The 19737-nt window shown below is 49.9% G+C and overlaps 2 protein-coding genes across 2 annotated transcripts; one reads left to right on the plus strand and one right to left on the minus strand.

Moving 5' to 3' along the window:
• Positions 1-7978: 7978 nt before the first annotated feature.
• On the plus strand, positions 7979-9142 carry LOC136515259 (peroxidase 2-like). Its single transcript, XM_066508905.1, has 2 exons — positions 7979-8209; positions 8297-9142. The coding sequence occupies exons 1-2, from the start codon at positions 7979-7981 to the stop codon at positions 9140-9142; spliced, it is 1077 nt and encodes a 358-aa protein (XP_066365002.1).
• Positions 9143-15952: 6810 nt separating this feature from the next.
• LOC136515261 (uncharacterized) lies at positions 15953-17410 on the minus strand. Its single transcript, XM_066508906.1, has 2 exons — positions 16670-17410; positions 15953-16360 (listed from the first exon to the last, which is right to left on the minus strand). The coding sequence occupies exons 1-2, from the start codon at positions 17408-17410 to the stop codon at positions 15953-15955; spliced, it is 1149 nt and encodes a 382-aa protein (XP_066365003.1).
• Positions 17411-19737: the final 2327 nt, after the last annotated feature.

Genomic DNA, 19737 nt, shown 5'->3' on the forward strand with positions numbered 1-19737 from the left:
TTTTCAACATTTCAAATGAAGAAGTTTCGAGCACATCTTAAGTTACTTACCTATCCCCATAGGGTGTGATAAGCGGGCGGGCCGCTTTAGGTATTGGTCAACGTGGGAGCTTCGCAGGACCACGCAAGTACACCGTCGACACACCAGAGGAAGTGGATCCCCTTGCAGTCGCCTCGTCCCCTGAGGTGGAGGAGGACCCCCTGTATTTGCATGCTCCATCGCGGCGGTAGGCTCCTCCACGACCGGAGGGGTAGTCGGCTGCGTCCTGCTCGGACGCCTGCGGCTCCTCCGCCTCGGCACTGGCTCTGGAGGCTGAACCGACGCCTCCGGCTCCTCCTGGCTGGCGTAAAGAGACTGGATGGACCTCCTGGGTGGCATCTCCTGCATTAAAAAAGAACAAAACAATTAGCATATATAAACGATACATAATTAGAAAGAGATGCAAAATGAAGATAATTACATGCAAAATGAATATAATTACAAAAATAGATAATATTACATGTATTAGAAACGATCTCCACAATCGGGATTAGCTGGATTGTACATATCGTCATCGCTATCAACCATGTCCAAATCTTCATCCGCCTCCTCATCATCACTATCAACACCTAAGTGTAATCGATCAAGGAACACTATGTCTTTTGGATTTTCCACCTCATCTCTAGAGTCCTCGTCCACAACCCTTTCGATGTCTGTCTCCATTTTGACTAGCCCGGTTAAGTCTATCTCAAAGCTCCCTTGTAGCCCCTCTTTGTGTTGATAGAACTCTCCGTCTTGTGTTTCTAGGTTCAAGTTGTAATCTTCATCGTTTGGGAGAGGTAGTCTATCGTGCGGCGATATTGTGTGAACAACATACCAACCCTTAAGGTTTTCCTCGGTTTGGCAAGCATATGTACTATAATAGACTTGCTTGGCTTGTGTGGCCACAATCCATACATCATCACCTTCATAGATGGAATCCTGTCGAGTCTCGACTAGCCCAAGATGAGGGTACTGTCTCGATACCTCAGGATCAAACCACCGGCATTTGAATATGACAGGACTAAAAGGTTCGGCTCCACGAAACTGGAGTTCATATATTTCTTCAAGTATCCCATAATAGTCCTTGCCATCAGTTCTGGGCGTCATAACTCTGGTATTTGTGGTCGTTCGATGCGGCCGACTCTGCTCGTAGCTTGTTGTGTGAAAGCGATACCCATTGACGTCATAAACGTTACATGACATGACCCTAAAGTTGAAGCCATCAGCAACCTGCCGCAATTCGGCACTTATAGACGCATCCCTGTAGCACTGCAAAGTCAGGCTAGAGCGTTATGTTATTCACACAAACGACCAACTTGAAATCAAGAAACAAGGGGGAAGTTGGACGGTACCTTCTTTTGGAACCAAGAAATGAAATCTCGCTCCTTAAGAATGGTATCAACTTCATGAGGGCGAGGTCGCCTTGATTGACGCCAGAATAGATTAACAAATTCCCTGTGTAGACAAGAAACATGACGGGGTTTGATGCAGAATAGTGACGGTGTAAGTAACAAGTTCGTTGAGAACTTACTCGATATACGGCGCCACTTCATCTAGGTTGGCCAACAAATATAGCATGATACTGCGCCACTCTTCATTGCTTAAGGTCTTTGGGCTCAATGCACTCGCTCTTCCGAGTGACCCTTTCAAAAGGCTGAGGGTAGATTTATTTTCATCCTCATTGTAATGAGCCGGTCGATTATGCACGCTAGGAAGGTTGCCCTTATAGTATGTTGTTGTGAAGTTTGACACCTCCTCGTTAATGAACGCCTCTGCCATGGAAGCCTCAATTCTGGCTTTATTTCCACATTTCTTGCGAATAGTCTTTAGACATCTCTCGATTGGATAGCACCAGCAGTTCTGCATGGGCCCCCCCATTTGTGCCTCGTATGGGAGGTGCACAATCAAATGCTGTATCGACAGGAAGAAGCCGGGTGGAAATATCTTCTCCAACTTATAGATCAACTCAGGGGCTCTTTTTTCCAAGTCAGCCACCACGTTTTGAGATAACTCCTTGGCACAAAGCTGGTGGAAGAAATAGCTCAACTCTGCCAGCACGACCCAGACATGCTTAGGGACGAAGCCTCGAACCATCGATGGAAGAAGGCGCTTAATCCATATGTGGAAGTCGTGACTCTTCATCCCTAAGACTCGGCCAGTAGATGGGTTGGCCCCCTCTTAAGATTCGCTACAAACCCATTAGGAAACATTAAGTCCTTGATCCATTGGACTACAACCGTCCTATGCTTCTTTTCCAAGACGTAATCACCCCTAGGCCTTGTCCATGTCTTGTCGGCTCTTGGTGGTCGCATCTCTAGGTGTGGTCTATCGCATAGCCTTGCTAGGTCTGCTCTAGCCTTAGGGTTGTCCTTTGACTTGTCAGTGTCCATGAGTGTTGCCCAGAGAGCTTCGGCGACATTCTTCTCAGTGTGCATTACATCAATGTTATGTGGCAGGGCTAGGTGCTTAAAATAGGGAAGCCTCTCCAAGCCCGACTTATGAGTCCACATATGTTGAACACCATACCCCACGAAACCAACTCTGTCTTCCTTAGCGATAAGACCATCTATCTGAGCAAGAACCTCAGCGCCAGTCATCTTCTGCGGTTCAGGGTCTGTCACTATGACACCTTTCGTAACGTTCTTAATGTCTCGTCTGAATGCATGGTCAAGAGGGAGGAATTGTTGATGTTTGTCGAACGAGAAAAACTTGCCACCACTCTTCAACCTAATGAACTGCAGAGCTGCCTTGCATACCGGGCATGGGAACTTCCCGTGGACACACCAGGCACTGAATAGACCATACGCCAAAAAGTCATGCATCGAGTAGTGGTACCAAACATGCATTGTGAAGTTCCTCTTTGTAGCACGGTCGTATGTCAGTACCCCGTGATCCATGCACTGATCAACTCATCAATCAAAGGCTCCATGAACACACCCATATGTTTCCCTGGGTGACCAGGAATTATCAGCGACAAGAATATGTTCTGACGTTGAAGAAGGACGCCGGGGGGGGGGGGGGAGATTGAGGGGGATAACGAAGATTGGCCAACAAGTGTATGGGGCTGCCATCATTCCAAAAGAATTGAACCCATCTGTTGCAAACGCAACACGCACATTACGAGCCTCTAGAGCTTTGTCAGCATAAATGCCATCAAATGTTTGCCATGCTTCACCATCTGATGGATGTACCATCTTGTCAGGATTGTATCAGATGCCATTTTTGTGCCATGTCATCTGTTTCGTGGACTCCTCGCTCATGAATAGCCGTTGAAGTCTCGGTATGAACAGAAGGTACCGTAGGACTTTCATGGGGATTCCAAGCTGCTTCTTCTGCCCATCACTAGATTCTACCTCCACATACCTAGAGGACTTACACTTTGGATAGTACTTTCCTTCCACGTGTTCTTTCCTAAAGAGGACGCACCCATTCTCACAAGTGTGTATCTACTCATACGACATCTTAAGAGCTTTGAGGAGCTTCACTGACTCGTACATGTTCTTCGGCAGCGCGTGATCTGCCGGAAGCAGGGTCCCAAAAACTGCCAGCATACTATCGAAGCAGTCTTGACTCATGTTATGCATGGACTTTAACCCCATTAAGCGTCCAATGGCATCGAGTTGAGAAACATTTGTCTTGTCATGAAGGGGCCTCTTAGCCGACTCCATCATGCGATAGAATGCCCTTGCGGTTTCCTCTGGCTCCTGCTCCTCGGTTTCGTCCGTACATCGTTCACTGAAGTGTGCTTGGTAGAAGTCATCCATCATGTCTGGTACCCCACCATCACTATCAAACTCCTCCAAGCGTGGCCTCAATGCCTCATCTCTAATACGATGGCCTTCACCATGGCACACCCACCGGGTATAGTCTGGCGTAAACCCAAACTTGCAAAGATGTTCCTCAATGACCTTCCTGGTTTTCCTATTCCTGTTTGCACATTCGCTGTAGGGACACCACACCTCTGTCGCTGCTTGAGCACCCACACCAAATGCTTTGTCCAAGAAATCCTCAATCTTCTGTATCCATTCATGAGTGACCTGATTCTGACTACGGCGGCCCGTGTACATCCAATCACGGTTATCCACCATCTACCATATATATAACAGAGTAATATAACCATCAATAGCATATGCACCGCTTGCCTACTATCTAATAGGTAGGGATAGGTCCTAATCCCACCCGCGGATGCGTAGATGAGGTTAGTTTCCATGCTCCGCTCCAATCCGAGATAGAATTTCGGCAGCACATCCCCGATGTTCTCCCGATACACGTCCTGGAAGGGAGAGTGTGTATCCAGAGAACAACAGGGAGGTGCTGCCGAAACCCCATCTCGGACCGGACCGGACCATATAAACTAAATCATCTACGCATCCGCGGGTTGTCCAAATAACGTGGACAATCCAAAACAGATACGGTCGCAGATATGCAGAGATCCGCATACCTACGACCGTATCTCTTTCGAACGGGAGACGCCTAACTAGTTTACATGATCTAGCTAGGGTTACGGACAAAGGGCTTATACCTAGGGTGGCGGTGGAGTGGAGAAGTGACGCGGTGTAGGCAGACCCGAAGGAAGACGCTCGGGGTACTCCGGGTCCCCTCCATCGGGCTCTTCTCTGCAAAACAAGAAACACAATTTATAAGTTCAAAATTTCGGCAGAACCTCCCCTGTACGGGGAGGCTTCCAAAACCTGCAAGGAAAAAGACGGCACGATGGCCGACATCCACAATTTCAGCACGATGGCCGACACAGCGACATATGGCACGATGGCCAACACATCCACAAAAGGCACGAAGGCCCACTAATCCAAAAATGGCACGAAGGCCAGTAACAGGCGGGAGGGGGGCTTTACCTTGGGTGGCAGTGTAGTCGGGCGACGCGGAGTCGGGATCAGCCTTGTCTTCGGCTAGACGCGGGGAAAACGGCGATGACCGCTCGGCGTGACGCGACGACGCGGGGGCGTGATGGTCGTCGGCCTCTCCTTCTCCCCTCATCTCTTCTCCCTTCCTCTTCTCCCCTGCTCTCCTTCTCCTCTCCCTCTCCTTCTCCTCCTCTTCTCCCCTCCTCCTCCCTTCTCCCCTGCTCCTCTTCTTCTCCCCTTCTCCTTCTCCTCTCTTCTCCCTTCCTCCTCCAAATGCTCTCTGCACGGCCGGCAGGGGCGCACGGGGCTGGCCAGGGGCACGTGGGGCCAGCCGAGGACGTGTTGGCCACGGGGGTGGGCCACCGGCGGGCGTGGCCGGGGGCGCGCGGGGCTGGCCCAGGACGCGCTAGCCGTGGGGGTGGGCCACCGGCGGGCGTGGCCGGGGGGCGGCGGCGGTGCCCGACCACCGGGCGAGGCGGGGGATGACGCGGCCCCGACGATGACGGCGCTCGGTGGGGCGGGCTGCTGCTCTGGCGGCGCGGGGAAGGGGCGGGGGCCACCTCTGGCGGTGCGGGGATGGGGCGGGGGCGGGCTACGGCGGCGCGGTGACGGGGTGGGGGCGGGGGAGAGGCTGCGGCGGCGCGGGGGACCGGCGGCGGCGGCGGGATGCGGCGGCGAGAGGAAGGGGATGTGGGGCGAGAGGAAGGGCTGAGTGGGCCGTGAGTGGTCTATGTGGACTAGGCCTTTGCCGAGGGCCCAGATCCGTGCTCTCGGCAAAGTTTTTTTTTATTTTTTTTAAAACTCTTTGCCGAGAGCCTCCAGGGCTCTCGGCAAATACAAATTTTTTTTTGTTTTTTTCCCAATTTTTTTTTCTGGTGGCTAACAATAATATTTAAAAGACATATTTAAAATTTGGAGATTTTTTGATTTTATTAGCTATATTTAATAAGTTTATTTCATTTACTTGAATTCTTCCCGGTAATTCAAATTTGAACTGCAGGTGCATCGAATATTAGAATTGAGTGATTCAAAAAATCATATTCATGGTATTGCATGTGGTGTGAGACCGTATCCTGTGACAGATGCCAAATTTGGCACATTGTTTTCACGGAACACGGCGAGGAACTTGCGTGTAAAGTATTTTTAAATTATATAAAATGGAAACGAAGTCCGAAATTCACGAAACTTGTCGAGGTGTCATTTCATCGCATGTATAGGCTGTGATAAAAAAATAGAGTGGGTTTCGAGCAAGTTGCGACGTCCGATGCCTAAAACCCAGACATCTCCGCATGTGATCAACTGTGAACCCGACATTTGGCTCTCGGCAAAGACGCTGGCTCTTGGCAACGGGCCTGTTTCCGGTAGTGTTACACATGATCCAGCCACTTGCTTGGAATGATTTATACTCCATCCATTCCAAATTATAAACCATTTCAACTTTCTTGGAGGGTTAAAGCATCTCAAGTTTGACCAAAATTATAGAGAGAATTATAAAGATTTATGACATCAAATATGTATACTATGAAAATATAATTAATTAATGGAGAATCTAATGATACTTATTTGGTATAAATTTGTTCAAACTTAAAATGATCTAACTCTTCAAGAAAGTTGGAATGACTTATAATTTAGGACAGATGGAGTATTAAACTGTTAAGTTTATTATTAGTGCCATATTGGAAAAAAATAATATTTGACAACAAAATATGTATGGTGAGCCAATCTTCACCGATCATGCACGCATGCTTACTAAATTTTTTTGGTTGAGTTAGGCAGAAGGACTCATTTGCTGTGTGAGCATGTGAGCTCCATTGGACATGTGCCTGATATGCCACAAGCTCATGAAAATTCGCTACCACGAATAAAGTTAGAGGCGGGTCATTATTATATTTACAGACACCTTAATTCATCCTGTTGATCATTTCTAGAAAACCAAAAAATACTAGTATTTTCTAGGAATCAAATCCATGACCTTAAACTCACACAACACCTCTCTGTCACTACATTACGCAGTAAAGGATATTGAGAGGAACAAAGCTCGTGTTGCTTAGGCTTACAACAACAAGGTTAGAAAGCAAATAATTCCAAGTTAGGGCGAAGAAAAACAAGTTTTGTAAGTGGTCTCCAAGTTGGGAAGGTCCACATATAAAGTGATCATAGCGGTATTTGGTAAGTCTTATATGCTAGAGAAGTTGCAAGGTGATTATCTTTTGAGAGAAATCAATAGGAATTATTTGGAAATTCTTATATGCTAGAGAAGCTTTTGGATATGCTCTAACATAGAGCTATATCTTAGAAGTGTAACCACATAAAAATTATAGACTCAAACTATGTCAAACTACTAATCTAGTTTACCTCATATTCTAATTCCCTCAGCTCAAAATGGCACCTTAATTAAACTATCTATATTATCTTGAAGCAATTTTTTTGAAACCAAACCACAAATTGTTATGGGCTACTAACAGTCACTGTTGTGGTGATCATGATGCCAAATTAATCACCAAAACTGAAATAGGACTACATAGTGATGAATGCACCAAACAAAAACTGAGAGGGAGAGAGGGAGAGAGAGAGAGAGAGAGAGAGAGAGAGAGAGAGAGAGAGAGAGAGAGAGAGAGAGAGAGAGAGAGAGAGAGAGAGAGAGCATATGTTGGCAAGAGAGAGGTATCTCATGTTTTCTTGACCAAGATAATTAATGACAAATTGGAGATTGTTGAGCTAAACTATCTGATGGCCGGGTTGACAAACGATGCGTGAATGAATGATTGGTATGCACGTTGATTCCCGCGTGGCTCGAAACTGAATTAGAGTCCATAGTACCGACAGAATATATGTTGCAGATACAGCTGAGCATACGAGATGATGTGCCATAGTTTTTGCCAAGTGCAAAGCATGAACGCACGGACGGCCTGGTCGCGACCAGCACGCACACAGCTAATTTTTCCCCATATAATGTGCAGTGCAGTATATAACTATATATATGCCCATATACAAGCATGGCAGCGAGTACACCACAGTCCACAGCAACACTTGTAGTACCAAATCTAGTTGAGAACGACTACTTGAGCTTTCTCGGCTCGGCTATACATACAGCAATGGCGAAGCTTAGCAGCAGCAGCGCCGCCGTGGCAGCTCTCGGCGTGTGGGTGCTCTTCGCATTGCTCGCCGAGCAGGGGCAGCTGGCACTGGCAGAGGCCGGCTACACCACCGGCGGCGTCGACGGCGTCGAGGGCACCGTGAAGAGAATGGTGGAGGAGGCCATCAGATGCAAACCCTCCCTCGGCCCCGCTCTCGTCCGCCTGTTGTTCCACGACTGCTGGGTAAATGTAAGTGATTACTGATGAGCCCATAAGCTACTAATAATCTGGTTTATTTGCATCATGCATGGCTGCTAATACTTTGGTTTCTCGTAGGGCTGTGATGCTTCCGTCCTGTTGGAAAGGACGCCCTACAACAGCACGAAAGGGGTGGAGAAGAAGGCAGCCAACAACATCGGCCTGGACGGCTTCGACCTCATCGACAAAATCAAGGCCGTCGTCGGCGAGGGCGTCTCCTGCGCCGACATCCTCGCGTTCGCGGCGCGCGACGCGGCGTACGTCCTGAGCCGCGGCAACATCTGGTACACCATCCCCGGCGGCCGCAAGGACGGCGTGAACTCGTCCGCGGAGTACGCCGACGCGTCGCTCCCGGGCTCCACCTTCTCATACGACGAGCTCGTGAAGAACTTCGGCGCCAGGAACTTCACCCCCGAGGAGCTCGTCGTGCTCTCCGGCGCGCACTCCATCGGCGTCTGCCACAAGTCCTCCTTCGCCGACCGACTCCTGCTGAACGTCTCCGCAGCCGGCCAGATCAACCCCGTCTACCAGGCGGCCCTCACCGCCGACGTCACGGTGAAGAGCGGCTCTCCGCCGTACGACTCGAATCCGACGGAGATGAACAACATCCGCGACATGGACCCTCGCTTCAGGACAGCCTCCGGCTACAATGCCACCGGCGTGAACACGGCGGCGAACAACACCCTGGACAACAGCTACTACACGGCCAACCTGCAGAACATGGTGCTCCTCAAGTCCGACTGGGAGCTCACCACGAATGATTTTGCCAAGGGCAAGCTGATCGAGTACAAGAACAACGGCACCGACTGGAACATCGACTTCGCCAACGCCATGGCCAAGCTCAGCAGCCTCACCGTCACACCCCCCGCGGGACAGTACCAAGAGATCAGGAAGAACTGCAGGGTCATCAACAACTACTATTGAGAATTTGAGATACATCAAGAGGACGACGACGGGAAAGCGCCCAGTTATTAATATTAATTCATCGATTAATGATCTCACCAGCTAAATCTGTATTGTTCTTTCTTTTTTGCTCAACAAATTAATCGGTATTATTGTTCATTTTGTTTATCTTATATGCCGTGTAAAATTGTAAATCGTGATTATGTATAATACCGGCCGGTTCTTCAACATGTATATTATTTATAATAGATTGTTATTTTGAATCAAATTTTGTGTTTTTCTATGTTTGCCGCTACTTGATAAGTACTTTGAGCATCTCCAAAGAACTATTTATATGGCTCTTTATCACAAAATTTAGAAAACAAATAAAAAGCCAGGCTCCATTAGACATCCAAAACTACTCTCTATCTTTTTCTTTCTCCAAAACCATCCTTCTCACTCTCGAGTAATGAAGAGGCTACATTCCTCTCTAAATTCAATATATGATAGTTCGGATGAGTAACTGTGCCCCAGGTACCATCATCATTCTCCGGTCAATGATGGTACCCAGGGCAAACATGGCCTAGTTACTCATCTAACTGACCCAGGAATGACTCGAGGGCTGCACTTAGGAGCACAAGCGAACTCGGGGCATGGGACCTAGTCTCCAGCAAAGAGGCGCCCTGACCAGGCATTGTGTCCCAACAACTGACAACCGATCTTGTTTGGGGGCAGATAACATACCAACCCCCAACCTCAAATTAAAGTCGAGACGCACACATGGCTTTGGGCCCACCCGTACCACCGGGATTCAACGAGGAACCCACTCAACCAGTGCCAGGGTCGGGCTGGCGTGGATTTGTTCTTGAGATGACGGAAATGACGGTACCCACGATGTGATATTCATGTAACCACATACCACGGCCGTACTTAGGACACATACCACTGGGTGGGGCATGCCCAACCTTGTGTGGCACCCGGTACATATAACAGGAAGACGAGATAGGTTCCGCCAACCACGACATGGGCATAGTAGCAGAGAATGGACGCCACGATGCAAGACTGAGGGGCCCTCCTAAAGATCAGCTAACGTATAGGACCCCTCTTCTCTTTCATTCTTTTTCTCCTTTGTAACCATGCACCTTCGGCTATATACATGGCGGCAAGAGCTCTCTTTCTTCTTCTTGGAAACCCTCACATCTTTTTCATGATCTCCTCAAAGCTTTGGCATTTTATGGAGCATCTTAAACCCCTCCAACTTTCACCTGTTTGTAACCCCTACTAAAGACTTAGTGCTTTGGACTCAGGAACACAATTCACTACACCTAGCTCGACGTAGGGCTCCTGCCGAACCAGTATAAATCTTGATTCCCTAAATGTTACTATCGGTGAGGTTGTTTAAAAGTTTTAAATTTCAAAATTTGATCATTTAAAATGTATTGTTAGGACTCAAATATAAAACTTATCCAACTACAACGTTATAGATCGCATTGTGCTATTCAATTTTAGTATAAAGTTTGTCTTCACATGGGTTCTTATGAAAAGCTTTTGAAGTTTCTTGGAACAGCTAATTTCATTCTTAAGCGTGGCATCTCTTTTAATCAATTTCTTGAGGGACCCTCACAATTCCCACCTACGTTGATAGTTATTTTGAGAGACGAGCATCTTAAATGTGTTGTCTCTATTAATCAATTTCTAGTGCCACTGTTTAAATATTCACTACCACAATCCTGAATTACCTTGAATGCCCTCGCCAAGAAAAATGCTTAAACCGCCAAGAAAATGATCCTTCACCACAAACCGTCAAATCAAACTCTCTCAAGGATAGAAGATAAGGGAAATTGGTTTCCTTAGCAGTTTTGGCACTCAAGGATGATTTCCTTGGAGGCTGGCCGCCAAGGAAACTAGAACCATACCTAATTTGCCAAAGGGACAAGAAAGTGTTGCAACCGCTAAGAAAATTAGTTTCCTTGAGGGGCAGCAACCTCCAAGTAAATGTTTGTAACCATCAAGGAAATTAGTTTCCTTGAGGGTCAGCAACCGCCAAGGCAATATAGAGCAAGAGCAAAAAAAACATAAATCAATGAAAGCCCTTTCTCGTGTGCCTCCTGGGAATCAATCCTGCGACCTAAAGCTTCGGGTTGAAAGCACATGTACCAGTACACCTCAAAGTAACCTGTGACTAAGTGAATTATTCTTTTCTTTTGTATTGAATTTATTGAATGTTGTAATGAATATTTGAGATCCTAAACGAGTTCAAATGTAAAAAATTTGAACTAGAAAGTTTTAGATCTCATTGAACAGTGTAACTTTGGTTTAGGATGAATCTCCATCCGAGATCATTTGGAAAATTCAAAAACATTGAATTTTGAACCTCTTAGAATTTCCTTGGGGGTTTCTAGTTGCACCCAAGAAAATATGAATTGCCTTGGCTATTTCGAATAGCACTCAAGGAAATATGAATTACCTTGGCAGTTTTGAATAGCTCCCAAGAAAATGAGCAATTACCTGGCGGTTTGTAACAACACTCAAATAAAAAATGAAATTAACTTGGTGGTTCAGGTTAGCACTCAAGGAAATAAGCAATTACCTTGGCGGTTTGGTTTACCACTCAAGAATATCCATTTCCTTGGAGGTTAACGTCGGCAGCCAAGGAAACTACACTTGGCAGTTTTATTTTGGCACTCAAAAAAATTCTTGGCTCTCAAGGTAATTTCAGATTCAGGTTGATTGTTGTAGGATTAATCCATCCATGAGGGACGAGCATACATGGGTCGTGGTCGCAACTGTGTAGGGTCGGGTGCTTGCCATGGCCTCACCATATATAGAAAGGCAAATGCATGATTGGTCTTGCTTTGCATATAACAAGGAGAAGAAAACAAAGAAGTTTTTCAAAATTCAAAACAAAACAAAATGAATAGGAAATTACGTAGTACATGGGACAGCAGGAAATCAATGCCTTCTGTATAAATACGGAACCAGGTCTATAATCAAATCATTAGTCCTTTATATATATTGGTCATTTCACACACCGGCCGGCCGGCTGCATTGCCACCCCCCCCCCCCCCCCCCCCCCCCCCCTCTCTCTCTCTCTCTCTCTCTCTCTCTCTCTCTAGCTAGTTCTAGCTGTACGTTGAGTTGATCGGGCGAAGTGCGGCGTGGCGGTCAGAAGAACCTTCATCCCATCTTGTTCGCTGCTTTTCTCGGGTTTCTGATGTCGACGATGCCTTTTTGTAAGTAATCCAATGCCCGTTTATTTTGTCAAGGACTACTACGTACTGCCGCTTATATACTTGTCAATTTCCAGACGCTCTTGTTACTGCTCGTACATCTCTGTCGTTGATAGTTTGAGACCCCGATCGAGTGTTTCAACAGGTTCTAGTGCCGCCCTACGACTACTCGAGGCTGGAGATCATACGGCACCGTTGCAGATACTACTACGAGTTCAAAAGCTATCGCCGCCGTCGTCGTCAACGATACATCAGTCGTGCAGAGCAAGTTCTATGTGAAATTTTGTATGCAGTATACATGCTCGGATGGGGTCAAATGCTACTGCTGCGACAACAGGCCGAATGACGATTGTTACAGCACCAGGGACCAGTGCTTGGCTGGCTGCCCAGCGTGCAATCCTAAAGTGCCCGCCGCGCTCAACATTTCCGATGAAACCTGCAATGATGAATGTTACCTTGTAAAACACACAGTACTGATGAATAACAATATATATAACAGTTTTTTTCAGCCCTTTATTCAGTCGCATATTTATTTAAACTGTCGTGGTCTGCTTAGATCGTATTTTGCGTTTTCTGTATTCCTTTTATTCTGTGAATTACAAAGAGCAAAAGCTCTTTGTGGCTGGCCGCACACCACGTTCACGACGTGTCCATCCCCACGTCCGCGATGTTCATCCAGAACCAATCGCCCAGGTACATGCATGAGCTATTCTCGCTGCCACTACCTCCTATGTGCACAGCGACCACAAATCAGTGCTCGTGCACATGCAGAACTAACTGAATGACAAAACAACTAACTGAATGGATAAACATGCATGCACTACTAACTAAAATGTGCACAAGGTTTACTAACAAATCTCCTCCTAAACCTTGCGCACACTCTGTACATTAATGACCCCAAGCCTAGAACGAAGTTTCACAGAACTGCTCACGTCCCAGGGCCTTTGTCAAAATGTCAGCCAGCTGATCTTTAGTCCCAATGGACTCAACTGTAACCCTGTTCTCCTCGACGCATTCACAGATGAAATGGTATCTAACATCAATGTGCTTGCTGCGATCATGAAAAACTGGGTTCTTACTCAGTTGGATGGCCGACTGACTATCAATCTTCAGGTTGATGATGCCGGGCTTCTTGTCTTGGAGCTCTGCCAGAAGCTGCGCCAACCAAATTCTCTGGCAGGCTGCAGTAGTTGCTGCAATGTACTCAGCCTCACATGAAGATAGTGCCACCACCTTTTGCTTTTGAGACTACCAGGTGATTACGTTTCTGCCAAGAAAGAATGGGATGCCAGAAGTACTCTTTCTTGTATCAATGTCTTCGGCAAGGTCACCGTCACTATAACCTTCCAGCTGCGCCTCCTTCTTCCTCTGATAATGGCAACCAAAATGAAGAGTCCCTGCAATGTACCTCAGTACTCTCTTCACTGCCACCATATGTTCAGTGGTAGGATTCTCCATGAATCTGCTTATGTAACCCACTGAATATGCCAAATCTGGCCTTGAGTTCACCAAATAGCACAGAGAACCAACAATGGACCTATACTGAGTAGCATCAATAGCAGGGGCAGAGCTCGACTTACTCAGCTTCAACCTGGGCTCCATTGGTGTGTTGCTTGGATTGCAGCCTGACAGACCGGCACCTTCTAAGATCTTTGCTGCATATGCTCTCTGGCTTACAGTGATCCCCATCTCAGATTGTACCATCTCCAAGCCGAGGTAGTACTTCAGCAGCCCCAGATCACTCATCTGGAACGTGCTCTTCAACTCCAGCTTGAACTTGTCAATGTCGGAGTGGTTGCCACCAGCGATCACAAGATCGTCGACATAGACTCCAACCATGAGACGTCGTGCTCCCTGGCCGCGTAGGTACACAGTATGCTCGGAGGTGCTCCTAGAGAACCCAAGCTTGAGCAGCGAGGCGTCCAGCTTGGAGTACCAGGCACGTGGGGCTCGACGAAGATCGTAGAGCGCCTTGATCAGGTGGAGCACCTTGTGTTCATGCCCCTTGAGCGCGAACCCGGGGGGCTGCTCGACGTAGACATCCTCTAGCAGCTCGCCATCGAGAAACACCGACTTGACATCCATGTGGTGCACTTACCAGCCCTTGCTCGCGGCGTAGGCCAGCAGCAACCGCACAGATTCTAGCTGCGCCACCGGTGCGAAGACCTTGTCGAAATCCATCCCTTGGCGTTGCACATACCCCTTTGCGACGAGCCTAGCTTTGAACTTGGCGACGAGCCTAGCTTCATCACGCTTCGTCTTGTAGACCCACTTGAGGCCGATTGGATGCACCCCTGGTGGTGGGTCAACGAGCCTCCAAGTGTCGTTCGCCTCAATAGAGGTGAACTCGTCGAGCATGGCGTGGTGCCCAGTTCTCATGATCCAGCGCCTCCTTGAACGATGCCGGCTCGGCCTTGCTTGCCAATAGCTGCTGATCCTCCATCTACCATGCGGCGAAACCTGGCGGCGTGACTGGCCCGAGCACATTGTCGATGTCATGGTACTGAAGTGGGGCGTCGTCGTCATGGTCCACATCCAGCATCTACGATACGCCGGCACCTGGTGGCGACACGAACTCCACTGAGTCTGTGTCCTACAGTGGGAGTGTGCTCGACGTCATGCTCCCAGTGCCTTGCACTGGTGAGGCGTGGGCCGACGATGCTCCAGGCGTCATGCTCCCTATGCCATGAGCCAGTGGAGCGTGGACTGATGACGCCGGTGAGGCCGAAGGTGTAGCAGCAGCTCTGGCCGATGAAGTCATGCTCGATGTCGTTGTCGTGGTGGTCGATCCGGGTAGTGGCAGGTGTTCAACGACAAAGTCGTCCACCTCACTGCGCTGGCCCTGGGTCCAGAGCCACTATGTTGCCTCCTCGAACACCAGGTCACGGCTGACGTGCACGCGCCGGGTCACCGGGTCATACACTCGATATGCCTTGGAGCCAGATTCATTGCCAACAAAGATGGTACGCCTGCTTCTGTCGTCGAGCTTCTTCAAGTTTGGCATTGTTACCTTCATGTGTGCAATACAGCCGAACGTGCGCAGGTGTTGAACGCAAGGGACGCTGCCGGTCCAGAGCTCATAGGGAGTCTTGCCACCCACGCTCTTGGACGAGGATCGGTTGAGTAGATAGACAGCCGTGGTGACCGCCTCGCCCCAGAATTCGCCCAGAAGCCCCTTTGCCTTCAGCATGCTCTGGGCGGTCCCAACCACGGACTGGTTGCGGCGCTCAACGACGCCGTTTTGTTGAGGGGAGTACGGTGCCGTCAACTCGCCACGAAGTCCTAGCTTGGTGAAGTACTGCTCAAAGTCTTTCGCTAGGAATTCTCCTCCTCTGTCCGTGCGGAGTGCACGAACCAGCTTGCCCAACTTGTGTTCCGTGGCTGCCTGGATGCGCTTGATCACCGCGGGCGCAGCATCCTTGCTGGGAAGCAGAGACAACCACATGTACCGGGAGCAGTCATCGACGAGTAGGAGAAAATACCGATTTCCACTCGGTGTCGGCAGCATGATAGGTCCACAGAGGTCGCCGTGGAGCAGCTGCAACACCTCTGATGAGCGCCCAAGGGCGCGCTGTGGGAACGGGGACCACTGGTGCTTGCCGGCTAGGCAGGCTTTGCACACCTACTCCACCTGGGTGAGTAGGGGCAGGCCGCGGACAAGGCCATCCCTGCCCATCTTGTGCAACGCGGTGAAGTGGAGGTGGCCGAAGCGGGCATGCCACACCCAGGCTTCCTTGTCGCCCTGCGCTGCCAGGCAGACCGGCCGTACGATGTCGACGTCGAGCATGTAGAGCCAGCCTAGGTTGTGGTGAATCTTGGCAAGGAGTCGCCGCTCCTCGTCACGAACCCGCATCACGCCATCTTCCACCAGCACTTGGTACCCGATCTCATCGAGCTGGCCGATGGAGATGATGTTGGCGGTGAGGTGGGGCAGGTAGTAGACATTGGCAATGGCGCGGTGCTCGTCGTTCTTGTAGGACAGCAGGACGGTGCCGATCCCCTCGATGCGGGTGGTGGAGCCATCCCCGAACTAAACGAAGCCGGTGACGCCGGCGTCAAGGCTGGAGAATGCCGCCCGTGCCTCGGACATGTGGTTCGACGTGCCCGTGTCTAGGACCCATCGCTTTGGGTCTCGGTCGCCGGATTCGTCGAAGGCGGCGAACACCTTGCTCTTGGTGAAGTGGAGCTGGCTGTCATTGTCGCGGATTGATAGGGGAATCGGCGGAGTTGTAGCCGGCGGCGGCGCTGCGGAATGAGGACTAACCCTCTCCTCCTGGACGGTACTGAGTGCGAGAAGCAAAGTGGGCTCATCATCCTAGGCTACGTGGGCCTGTTCCACCTTCTTCTTACTTCGACAATCCTTGGCCCAATGGCCCTTTTCCCCGCAGGCCTTGCATGCATCGTCGGCGATGGTTTGGGCCAAGTTCGAGCTGGCCCGTGAGTCATTGCCGCTGTCGGTGCCGCGACCGCGGCCTCTTCCCCGACGTTTGCCGCGACCGCTGGAGCTCGATCCGTCGTGGCCGGAGTCCTTGTCCCGCTTCCTGTAGCGCTCTAGCCACTGCTCCTCCGTGAGCAGTAGTTTGCCAGCGACATCCTGGTCCAGCGATGGTTCGTCATCGGTCGCCACCTTGAGCCACCCAGTGACCTCCTCGACGAAGAGTGTGTCGATGTCGAGAATGGTCTCGATGGAAACTACGAGCTGCTTGTACCTTGGTCGAGCGACGCGGAGGTACTTGGCCACCACCTTCGGCCCCGGCTCCGGCTCCAAGTCGCCGAGGATCGCCAGCCTCTGCACAATGTTGGAGAGGCACAGGGCAAAGTACTCGACGGACTCACCGTCGCAGAACGTGATCTGCTCGTACTCAGCACGGAGACTCTGCGCCGTCAACTTCCTCACGCGCTCGTCACCGATGCGCATCGAACAGATCACCTCCCACGCCTCCTTGGCTGATGGCTTGGTCGCCAGGGTGGGCACCATCTCCGGGGGCATGCCGGAGCAGATCACATCCAGCGCGGAACGGTCGTCGTGGAAGTCGACGTCGTCGTCCTCAACTGCTTCCCAGAGGTGACGAGCCGGCATCTTCAACTTCATCAGCAGTGACCACAAATCATAGTTCGTCTTGGTAAGCTGTGGCCAGTTGCCTGAGGCTACCGTCTCCCAGATCACGCGCTCGACAACAACTTCCCATGGGCGCCGCGTTCTCAGACGGCGGGCGTCGCGGGTCCGCGAATGGCGCGATGACGAGCGGCTTGGAGACGAGCGTGCGTGGTGGAGTCTTGCTGCCGAAGCCACTGCCCTTCTCCTTCGTGCCCGCCAGCGGCGGCGAACGGCCTCGACGCTTCAACGACATCATGGCGGCGCGCTAGGCCCTCTCCCACAGCTCTGATGCTAATTGTTAGCTCTGAACTGGCGTTCCTGACGCCCGGCGAGCTCGCGATGACAATCTCAGGAACACAGAAACCCAAGAACGCTTGGAACTCAGGTTTTGGTGCTGCGCAACCCACTGTAGCGTTTTCTGTATTCCTTTTTTTCTGTGAATTACAAAGAGCAAAAGCTCTTGGTGGCTAGCCACACACCACGTTCACGACGTGTCCATCCCCATGTCCGCGATGTTTATCCAGAACCAATCGCCCAGGTACGTGCACGAGCTATTCTCGCTGCCACTACCTCCTATGTGCACGGCGACCACAAATCAGTGCTCGTGCGCATGCAGAACTAACTGAATGACAAAGCAACTAACTGAATGGATAAACATGCATGCATCTACTAACTAAAATGCGCACAAGGTTTACTAACAACACACACATATATATCATAATCTCAGGATCATAAGGCAATTTTAAAGACGTCTCAAAATGATGTGTGTCTTCTTTGTGTAACATCAATATGATTTTTTTCATACGAATAAGATAGTCCCCCTCACACTATGGAATGCAACATCAGTATGGTGTGTCTTCTTTGCAACAAATCATCACATAAGAAGCTCTATTTGCACCGGGGAGGATGGCTCTCGCGCTGAGAGCTCCCACACGCCCCTCCCTGGCTCCGGCGCCTGCCCGCCCCACCTCAGCTCCGGTGACCGCCTGGCTTCGCGATGAAGCTCTCTCTCGTTAGTCGCCTGAGCCTCCTTGCTCCAAGCTGGTGGAAGCATCTCACCCAGCTTCATGGAGCTCCAGGGCCTCGACTTCAGCCCTGGTTTGGCCACTCAGCACCAGCTTTGGCGCTCTTTGGGGCTCCCCATTACTTCTGTTGGTTTCTCCTCCCGTGCTTTCTTCCTTGTTGTGTCTTTTGGTCGCTGCAGTTTTCGTCTATCCCCCTCTTCGGTGGGCTTGATCCTTCAAGCCTCCATCGGTGGTTCTTCAGCTGATTTTTGTGTCTCCGCTTTGAGTGACCGTGTTTTCCACTTTTCGGTTTCCTGCAATCTGGTTGGGCATGCCATTTACAAGCTTCGATCCTTTGAATGCAAGCTTTACAAACTGTTTTTTCACCTTTGGAATAATGGTGGACCAAACTGGCAACAAGAATGGAAGCAGTTCATCTTAGAGGAAAACAGTTCCTGGAAGCAAGCTCATAGACACAAATCAGGCTCTTATGTTGTTAAACAGGCGAACATCTTTCCACCTCTTTCAGGAGCAAATGCGATTCCTATCAGGGGTTCTTTTTTCAACCAGGTGTTATGGCCCCTGCTACTGTTCCGCATCCGACACAAGCCTCTGAAGACTCTGAAGCTGAAGCCACAAACGAGGATCATGGGCCGCGGAGGTCCAGCAGGCCGAGAGCCCAAAACCCGCACGCCATGGGGCCTGAGTGGATGCCGGCGTGATCAGCCAAGTGTGCTATAGATATATATGTAATAGGGAAGAGGAGAGATTCATTCATCATCCTTATTGTAACAAACTTGCTTCTCCTGCAAGAACTCCTCTTACCCCGTCCTGCTGCTTTGCTTCCCCTCCTACAACTCCGATCTATTGCTACCTTGCCTGAATTCTATACAAACTATCTCGGTTCATAACAAATTGGTACTCGGAGCATCGATTCCTTGGCTGATTTTTGTTTCCTTCACCTTGATCTGGGATTGTAACCCCCGATGGCTGGTTGATCGCCCTCAGCGCTTTGGCGACGAGTGGTGAACCCGTAGGTCCATGCCGAGGCCGATCTGGTCAGAGAAGGAGCAGATCGCTGGAGTCCGTTCCACCCTGGAGCACCACCAAATCGACCACGACCATTTCACCTGCTTCCGCAAGCAGCTAGGCGCCATGGATCCCAACACCAAATTGATCCTCGATGAGCTCAAATCGGTGTAGACCAACCTCACCAACCGTATCATCGTGGTTGAGTCTTCAATCGGCTCCCGCGTCGAGTCCCTGGAGGATGCCGCCAAGGTGTTCGACACCTAGAAGCCCCAG

This window comes from Miscanthus floridulus, chromosome 17 (genome assembly GCF_019320115.1).
Source record: "Miscanthus floridulus cultivar M001 chromosome 17, ASM1932011v1, whole genome shotgun sequence".
Classification (NCBI taxonomy): domain Eukaryota; kingdom Viridiplantae; phylum Streptophyta; class Magnoliopsida; order Poales; family Poaceae; genus Miscanthus; species Miscanthus floridulus.